General features: G+C 35.2%; 1 protein-coding gene across 1 annotated transcript; it reads left to right on the top strand.

Annotated features, from left to right (window-relative positions):
- The first annotated feature begins 5,262 nt into the window (after window positions 1–5,262).
- Window positions 5,263–10,322, top strand: LOC132743846 (BTB/POZ domain-containing protein 6-like). Its single transcript, XM_060732422.1, has 2 exons — window positions 5,263–5,563; window positions 10,168–10,322. Exons 1-2 carry the CDS (start codon window positions 5,268–5,270, stop codon window positions 10,310–10,312), a joined length of 441 nt encoding a protein of 146 aa, XP_060588405.1. The 5' UTR covers window positions 5,263–5,267; the 3' UTR covers window positions 10,313–10,322.
- Window positions 10,323–10,600: the final 278 nt, after the last annotated feature.

Here is a 10,600-nt window from a genome sequence, read left to right as displayed (position 1 = left end):
ATTGATCAAGGCTTTCTTTTACAGCAGCTCGCTAGTATATTTGAACAGGTACTGGTGTGTGGTAGGCCACTGGTTCTGTATTTGGATCCACCATAAGCTTCATAGGTGGGACATCCATTAGAGGCAGAGGCTGGTGTTTACATGTGTTGAATGTGCTGGACCTGAAGAAATCAAGAAGATACTCCTGTAGTTTTGAGCGGTTTTTTTTTGTAGGTGAAAATGGCAGAACACATGGCGGTTGAAGTGGAGATTTGCCCTTAGGACATCCGCATGGCGCAGTGTTCTCTCCATGGATAGCTGCTGTACCGGTTTGAAGGGGCTGTATCTCTGGAAACCTATTGCTGATGATACCGAGCTGTACACATGCCTCTCTGCTCAGGAACAGTTTGTCTGAAGAGTCTGTAACATATGTCATCTGCCTCGTTTCCACCACTCTGGCACTACTGTCTTTGCTTGAGAACCGTATCAAAGAGGTTCCAATGGTGGGCGCTGACGGTGTTGGCAGGTCGGCTCCAAAGGCTGAGTAATCTTCAGGAAGAGCTCGCACAGTAATTTTCACAAATGGCTGAGGATTTGAGTTTCTGCGAAATCACGTGTATGTCGTAGATGGAATGATCTAGTGAAATTCTTTGCCGTTGTCCGGTTTGAATAGTGTTTAGATTGTCATCCTTTGGTTAAGGGGAATTCAGTGTACACAAGGTGTTAAACACAGCACTTTCTTTGCCAAAGTTGTGTTGGCTAGACTGTGTTTGGCGTTTTGAGTTGTCCTTGCTGCGGCCGATATTCTCAAAATGGTGATCTTGATGACAAAGTTCACACCTGTGGCCTTATGCAGGACACTGAGTCTAACGCAGTTGTGTTACACTTTTCTTGCCATGACCGCGTTTCTCAAAATAAGAACACAAGTGTCGATTGTCCTTGCTGAGGACTTGCTTGGACCCTTTGTAGCAGCTGGCTGCCTCAACCGAATGAGAATCTAAAAGCCTTGAAGATGATCGTTTCCTGGCTTCCTTCGCTTCAACGAATTGAAATACTTCCTCCAAAGTCATATTTTGATTTTTGTCGCCAAGTAGGTCTAGCTGAATGTCGGGGTCAACAACACTTCGTGTGAGGCCATCGCGCATGATGACTTTTGTGTGGTTGATTTTGGCACTAGAGTCAATCACGAATTTGCAATTGTCAGCTTGTCCTCTGTAACGTGCACCAAAGTTTCTGACTGACTCATGGCGGTCTTGTCTCACGTTATGTAATGTCACACAAGCTACCATTGTGTTTTCTTCACGAACAGCAGGTTTTTGAATGGCGGCTAATACATTGTCTACTTCCTTTTCAGTTAATTTTCCACCTGTTGTTCGAGTCAGGTCTCTGCGAAGGGGTTCGTCACAACACTCAAGCAACTGAATGACTTTGTCCTTGCCGTCCAGTTAGGTTGCAGCCACATAGTACTGTATGTCCAGCGTGATAGAAAGTAGGCCCAGTCGTCGCTGGTTCCAGCAGTCAAAACAGGTAAAGTTGTGTGAACGGGACTGTGGACTGTGATAAGGGCCGAGACAATCGCTGCATATAGGTCGGCGGTGCTGTAGTCACAGTCAGGAAACGGACACTGTACTGCAGGAATTGTTCTTGCGTCACTGTATCTTGATCATAAATAAGAGTTCTATCTAAGTATTTGTAAGTATCTTTATTCAACAGTATTACACAATGATCAAGATCTGAAAATGATAGGAACAGAAACTATAATAAACTGATGAACTATAATAAACTGATAAACTATTACAATTATCCTATAATTCACTGCTAGAAGTCTGGTGTTTCAGGCGATGTTCTTTGGTCGATTGGTTGACAGGAATGACGTATGCAGTGATACTGTGGACATTTCTGCAGAAACAGTGTTTGAAATTTTGCGTATAGCTCACCTTTACCAAGTTTCTAATCTTTACAGTATTGTGCAGACTTATTGATAATAAGAGATTGGCCGGGAAGGCGAAAATCGGTCCGCAAAATAAATAATCGCCCCGAATGAGAAATGCCTCCTTTACATTCTAAAAGGTGATACATTGTACATATGCGACCGAAACAGATATACTGGAAGAAGTTGATAAATGGGCAAGAAAGAAGATTGCAGAAAATTAAGAAATAGGAAACGGCACGATTGTCCGTGAATTTCTCGGCGTGTGTTTTTATCAAGTTCGTGAACAAACAATGACAAATAAATCATAACTTAGAAGTGTAAGTAGAAAGGGATGTTTTTCAGTAGAAGAATATGCCGATATGTCATGATTTATCAAAGGAATACCTGATATTTCCGTTTCTACAAGCTCCGGTATAAAGTGTATTCGGAAGACAGAAAAATTAATGACAGAGCGTGTTGCAAGTGAAGAGAACAAATACAAATATGACAGCATTTCCAGTACAGTTCAAATAGATGAAGAAAGAGATGTGTGTTTATCAAATATTGTTCTTTGAAAATAATGCCGTATGAAAACTTGAAAAAGTCTCTGTAAACCCCGTATGAAGAGGAGTTTTACATACCAACACAAAGTATTTCTCAAAATGATAATGAAGCGTCAGAATAAAATTTTATAAGTTAAGTCAATGTCATGACATGAAATTAAGGGATGCGTGTTAGAGCCACTTGAATAGTAAGAACTCCCTGAATACCTGAGCCTTGATTTACCAGGCAGTGTCGCTATATCTTAGCTTTATACAAGATTCTCAAACACGACAAATGCACAAAGACGATAACATTATTAATTTTTTTCCAGAGTGAATATTCAAGAAGGAAAGTTCTCCTATAATTAAAAGGTGTCCTTCAATAACAATGGTGGTGAAATCAAAATTGGCGTAAAGTATCAAAGAACCTTCGTGTCGTTTTTTCTGAACCCTCAAAACATTTGCATGCTACTGAAAAAGAATCGTGTCATGTACACACAAGTTACGTTGAAGGTTTCCTAGGGGCTCTCAAAAGTATTCGGTTTAAAAATTTCTCAAATTGCGACATAGAACCAAAACCTTGACTTACAAATAAAGAGTCAAATTAACAGAAAAACGAACACGAAAACTCTGGTACACTTGAAAAAGTGACAACAGAAAGACAAAACTTGACCAATCAGTTAAATGAAAATAAAATATTACCATAAAACATAATTTTGATTTCTTATATCATTTCACTAATTTAAAAAAGCAAACATGAACCAGTCTGAAAAGCCAAGGTAGGTGTATAAAATACAGAGATTTTCTCCTTCACACATGGAGGAATTCAAATGAACTTCAAAGAAATGTTCACAACTATAAGAAGCAGTGTCATGCGTATGAACCAGGTCTCTAGGTAAAAGGTTATAGTCAAAACTTCGACATACATAGAGGGATTTTCAATATAACTTGGCACAAATGTTCACCATATTTTGCCACGTGCGAAATTCAGGTCCCTCTAACCAAGGTCAAGGTCACACATAGGAGTCAAAGTTCAAATAAAAAGATGAAAATGTGTATTTGTACCATTTAGTCATCATTTATTGATGAATAGAAACACAAATGGTCATTATCATGACTACGGATGAAGAACAGGTAATTTAGGTTAATATATACAAGATCAAGGTCACTTAAGATAATGAAATATAGAGATTTTTTACAGAGCATATCTCCTACACGCATGGTGGGATTCTAATGAACCCTCATAGAAATGTTGATCACTATGAGCAGCAGTGTCACGTGCATGAACTAAGTATCTAGATTAAAAGTTAAGGCCACACTTAGAGGTCATTGAACCATGCTTGTGTGTAGCAAAACTTCTACAGTCATTGGGGGATTTTAATGTAACTTGGCACAAATATCCACCATTGTGAAGATAAGAATCGCGGGCATAATAGCTTCCTGCTACAAAAGTCAAGGTCACATAGAGAGGTCAAAGTTAAGATAAAAATAAAAAAAGAAGATGTGTACAGGGACTATTTAGTCATCATTTATTTAAGGATTATAATACAAATGATAGCAATTGTGACTACAAGTGTGACACGTGTAAGTAAGGTTAATATTTGCAAGGTCAATTCCTCCAGATATTTTCCGGATATTACCCAGAGCATAGATCCTATATGCATATTTATAATGCCCACATCTCTGTCAAAAACTTTTGTGATGGGCGTATTTTGCGACAATGTTGCCCTTGTAATTTAGAAATTTTATAAAGATGAAATACAACTTATTTTAAGTTTTTTTCTATGTTTATGTCATATTATTGACTTTTATCGCTGCTTTCCTCGTGAGATAATCATCTTACATCAATTTTTCAAACAGAATAAAGCACATGTCCTTTCTTAAAGATATTCTTATTTTATGAAAAGTGAATAAAAGAATTACTTTACTCATTTATATTTAACATATAGATCTTGTATTTATATACCGGTATACTGTATAATTGATCCTTTGTACGAATTGAAACATGCATATTATGTTCGATATTATGTAAAGGAGAAAATAAAAATAATTAGTAATCAATGAGTTATAAATTATGCGTTGTATATGCTTCTTGATAGCTGAAACCGTAAAATTTGCCGTTTTTCGTTTAATCTTTTCATTTACGTTTTGTGCACATATAATAGCTATTTTAATAAGGCAAAAACATTTCAATAGAGATTAATTTTAAATGAATACTAGCATTAACAAACCCATATTGATCGAATTGTGATCAATAAAATACTTGACTGAATTGAGACCAAAGTCTTCAGCAATTATTCTTTCGGGTGATAGCAGGGTAAAGTCTAGCATTTAGTCCAGTTGATAACCATTGCGCTTAAAGCACTAAAATAGTGAATAGTTTTGGAAATTAGATACAAATCGTAAGTTTATGCTTATTTCATCTAGTTTAACAACATACTTATATATTACATTCTAATTAGCCTATAAAACAGATAGGAGAGTCGGGTGCATTTATAAAGGAAGATTTCATGACATATTGCTTACTTCAACCAACATATTTTTATCAATTCTTTTCTAATTCTCTTTTATGTTAGAATGGAAAAAGATATTCATTTTTCTTGCGTAGTATAATAATGAATGGTTTATCGGTCAAATGCTTTGAAATTAATCACTCGTGGTTATACTTTTGTACATTTGAGCTCGAACAGTGCAGTATTCTAACAATTGATAACTATTATCTGAACAGTACTATAAAATCCAGGTCATCAAATAATATACAAATATATTTGTCGCAAACACATACATATTTTTTTGCCAATTGTTCTAATATCAATATAACAGATATGTTAAGTATGCAGTCAGAAGACACTGTTCACGTTGTAGAATGTAAACAAACGTTTAATGCCGACTGGCAACAAGGCAAAGGTCTCGGAGCATGTATGTTAGAAATGTATGACCAAAGTCTTTGGACGGATGTGACTTTCCACAGCAAAGATCAACCTGAGGCGGCTACAATCAAAGCACATAAGATAGTTTTAGCTGCCAGAAGTCCAGTGTTCCGGGCGATGTTCTTTGGCCCATGTGCTGATAGAAGAGACGATGTTGAACTGGAACACGTGACCAGGGAAACATTCGACTTATTCCTAAGGTAAATATGAGGTATAGTCATTTAGCTGATGGACTGGGTCGATAACTAAAATAATATGATATTATTTTCCCTTGATGCGTCACATGGTGCTATTCCCGTAATTCTGCATTATTAAATAGATCTTTTTAAACTTAAACGTCTCATATTTTTTTGATCGAAAGTGGAGCTAAAATGTATAAGAATTATGAATGATGTCAAAAACGTGTTTGCAACGCACAGAAAATTTTGATTTCATATCTCTACTCTTTCTCTCAGACTTAATGTTTATTTAAAATGAATTATTTTGTTGTCGAAACAATGACGGTGCTCGCTGGTATTTGTTAATGAATTTGTAGATCATAAAGACACGTTATAATGTATCAATAATGCGGACATTGCAAGTGCTCACGGACGATTTATTTCCTATGGTAAAGAAGTGCTTGTAGACAATTCTACAACAGTCATATCCAAGTGCACCAACGGTTCGCGGGTAAACGATGTTGTACGTTACGTAAGTAGAAGATCTGGAAAAAATTCTTTCCGCGCCTTTTGAGAAAAATTTTTTTTAATAAATTTCAATTACCTCTTAACCAACGGGAATGTATGGTTTGAAAACACAAGTTGCTTCCATCATCTCAGAAAGCAAGAGCTATTAGGTCATCCTAGAACTAAACACATGTTTGAAGTAAACGTGCCCCGTGCATCGTACCATGCATGTTCTGTAATAAGCCTCGAGAATTTATATTTGATTCAATAATTTAATTTTTTAAAACATTTTAAAAGTGTCATTTTATCTATCTTATTGTATATATTTTCATTGAATTTCGTGCCGTTATAGTGGAACTATCACCTCAGTCCGGAAACGTTTTGACTATTCCACGTAACTTGTCATTTTACAGCTATTCTCTTTCTACCAGTCGCTGTATGTTGTCAAACTTGTTTTGTTTAAATATTTTAAAAACCCAACTAATCAAAATTCCCCAAGAGAACAGTTGTATTCTCAATCAGCCCCGTGCACCTTGTGTACTAGCTCAAAACTACAAATGCCTAATGTTTGCTCTTCTTGTGCACTTAACAAAATGATGAGCCATGGTGACAATTGGTTTATTGGATAATTGCAGAACTTTCATATATAGAATTATTTAATCATTTCGGAAATTTTGACTGAAAAACATATTTCTTAGAATTCCAATATTTATTTAAATTCTATGAATTATAAATGTATATACTGTTACAATCTTTAAAAAAATTAGTTACTTACATAAGTTTTTATCTTAAAAACAATACAAAAATTCGTCACTTGGGGGGGGGGGGGTCTTCTGGATGTTTAAAATAGCCTGTAAATCTATGCCATGCACCTTTCCTTGTTAATGTAGTACGAAATGCATTTCTGGATTTAACATGACGGGTGTGATATTATATCAAATGCAGTCGCACTGAGTGAAGAGAAATATTGATGCCACTTTTATTAAAATCAATTTCCAAAAAAACATGCTCCTCGTGTCTATGGGTTCGAATGCAGACAGGGACTTTAAATTCTTTCATGTTGGGAAGCTATCAAACTAGCGTACGGAACATCGGTGGTTCTGCACAGGTGCTCTTTCGTGTCTGAAATATTACCTTTCTCCACAAGTAAAACTGGAAAGTTGCCATATGACCTTTATTGTGTTGGTGCAAAATAAAACCCAACCAAAACAGGGTAAAAAATCATTATAAAAAGATAAATAAAAATCAAGTGGAAACAAACGATAAGTTTTTCATATTAAATTAAGGGACAGTGAAATTAGATGCTCACAACCATGAAAGTTATCGATCACAAATATTTTCATTTGAAGTGATGAATTATTTATTAGAAGACTGCGCTCATTTATTCCAGTTCAGTAATATTAATTATAATAATGAATTCTACTACGATAGTGATGCACATAATTATCTGTTTGCAATAAGCGATTTTTTATTTATTTTATTTTTATTTTTTTTTTTTTTTTTGCGATAACTCAAAACACTTATATTTATCGCTGCATTATTTATGTTGCATAATTTAGATAGAAAAAAGTGCAAACATTTTAGCCATGTATTTCTTTAAATTTACGTAAATGAATAAAACGAATCATGGTGAATAGAGTTAGTAAATTGTAATTTATTATCAAAATTGGACAAATTATCTTTCAAATTTAGATTACAATCAGCAGTTGACAGTAATCATAATTCAAATTCGTTTCAGTGTTCACGATATCTTTAATCTGGAGATTTAAACAGTAGAAATGGAAAGAAATGTCATTTTTTTCATTAAAAATATCAATATGTAATGATATGTAATTATGTCGGATAGTAATGCATACTCTTTCTCAAATAGACAGACTATCGGCTATAATGTGTAAATATAATTTATTCTATGCAATGTTTCATTGATTAAAAATGTTATGTTAGAGGATGGAAACTTAGTCTGGTTCCCTGCCTACATTTACTATAACGTAGTATAAGGGGAAGGAACTCAAGACTAATGGAAACTGTGCTTGCTATACATTGTACTGTAACAAACCTGGTTAAAGCACTTTAATAGATTATTGAATAACATAGCCGTGTTATTTTGTGATTTATTAATTAATTTCATGTTTAAATAGAGTGAAATAAGAATAATTAAAGACAGCCCAACTCGGCAAAATTTAAAATGTTGCAGGCTCGGTTTGATTGAGCCTGTTCATGAACTGTACTGTCAAGTGCAAACTACCGTCCACGCCCCCTAGCACCGGCTTAAGCAGAATTCAACATTTAACATGAACTGGTAGAAGTTAGAATTTTGAAACATCCGCTGATGTGTTCATATGGCGGTTATCATGGAACCTTCAATGTGACACGTTAGTGCTATTCCATAAAAAGCGGCATATGGTCCCCAAGTAAAAAAATGCGTGTGCCCTAAACGAGAAAACAATGGGCGGAACTAAATAAAATAGAATTTTGAGAGGGGATCTGAGGTTATGAAGCCTGCATATCACACAGATATAACGTCTAAAGACAAATTTAAAAAACAGGCCTCATATCCTAAGGGTATTCAAGCGAGGAATACTGGAACCACCCAACAAGAAAGATGCCGAATAGATAGAACTAAAATACCACAAGCACACCAATAATGTCGTGCTGAACGATGTTTAAGGATCAAAAATATAACATCCCTTATTGAATGTAAGGGGCGACTTTTCACAGCCTCCACACGGCACAAACATCGCTGATGTGGCGATAAAATAGATCGAGTAAAATAAGAATCCCTAAAGAAAGCCCAACGCGGCAAAATTGAAAATGTTGAAGTCTCGGTTTTATTGAGCCTGTTCAAGGACGGTACTGTCAAGCGCAAACTACACTAAATACTATTATTATTGTCCAAAATTGTTCTCATTAAAAAATAGTTTTGTAGGTTAGAATAACATGGACTTTTTTAAATCTGGGTATAAGTAAATGAATATGGATCAATAAGTAATCGGTGTGCGAAACTAATGATTGTAACGTTTGGCCAGAATATGTGACGGTATATTGTAAATGTATATTATTATATTATCTAAATTGAGGTATTTGCTGGTTGTCTTAAGTAATTGCTGATGTTTTTAGTAAACGTGTTTTAAAGGCAATTGATGTATATAAAACAGAATATGCATTGTTGGTTTGATGCTGATCGACGCATTGCAAAAAAATCATAATTCTTATAGATATAAGACAGTTAACAGTGAAAAACGGTGCACAGAATCGCTATGATATATAGAAGATTCTAACACATCCTGCATTTTTCCATGACCAAAAGTGTGTGTGTATATATATGCATTCTAACACGCTTTACACTATTCCCCCTATCAAACAGGTGCTCAAGTGCATTATAAACTAACTTGTGTGTGCGTTCGAGAACGTTCTGATGTTGTAAAATTATAAATCTAGGTCTAGTTTCCCCCCGATTTTTCCCCCCCTTTCTTTTTATGGTTCTAGTTTTTCCCCTTTGTTCAAATTCCCTTATTTTGCCTTAAGTTTTTATGGGGAAGATGCACCCCTTAGTTTCTATTTTTATATATATCCACAACTAGATATAAATCTTAGCTTTAATATCGTTTTTTAAAAATTCTGCTTCCATGTCTGTAAAGGAGATTTGTCGTCAGTCTGAAGTCATTTTCGGAATTTCTGAGGGTCAGGTTTTGGCTTGGGCACAGTTATTGGATTTTTTCTCGAGTGTAAAGATATTCAATGTAAAGCGTTGTAGATTGGGAATGTTTATGTCATCTAAACTTAAAATATTGTGTGCAAGTAAATACACTTTATTCAACGACAGCAGCCATCTTAAATGTCACTAAAAGTTGATTACGTCATTTTGCACGTGCGTTCTTTCAGTCGCCCATTATTGAAAAAGTAATGAGCATGGCGACCAAAATTGCATAATGACCTAGATATTGCCTCAAATAAGCCGGTAATGGCCTAGAAATACCTAAATTTTATTACTATGTATAGCAACATAGGTATTATAAATAGTTTTACATTTTACATAAGTATCATATTATGTTTGTAAAAATGTACGTTATGGTGTTATTACTTTAACTTATAAGCATAAACAATGTTACTTAACTCAAACCGTTTTACATTCTCACTAGGTACATATACAGCGAAAGCCTGGACCTTTCTGCAGAAACAGCGTTTGATATTTTGCGTATAGCTCACTTCTATCAAGTTTCAAGTCTTGTACAGTATTGTGCAGACTTTTTGATGAATGTCATTACAACGGAAAACGCAATGTGATGTTCTCAATAACGCGATGTTGTAAGCGACCTCACTGCACTTGAGAGACACCTGCTGTTCTTTTGTCGACAACCATGCATTGGAAGTCCTCGAATCTGAAAGTTTTATGAACCTGAATGAGAAATGCCTCCTTTAAACATTCTAAAAGGTGATACATTGTATGCCGATGAACAAAGATATTTGAAGCAGTTGATAAATGGGCAAGAAAGAAGATTGCCAGAAAATAAAAGAAGAAGTTAACGGCACGAATGTCCGTAAATATCTCGGGCGAGTGGTTTTTTATCAAAG

Source organism: Ruditapes philippinarum, unplaced genomic scaffold, assembly GCF_026571515.1.
Source record: "Ruditapes philippinarum isolate M1 unplaced genomic scaffold, ASM2657151v2 ctg1964_1_1_1_1, whole genome shotgun sequence".
Classification (NCBI taxonomy): Eukaryota; Metazoa; Mollusca; class Bivalvia; order Venerida; family Veneridae; genus Ruditapes; species Ruditapes philippinarum.
The sequence above is the reverse complement of the archived record's forward strand: the minus strand, read 5'-3'. Positions and strand labels throughout refer to the sequence as shown.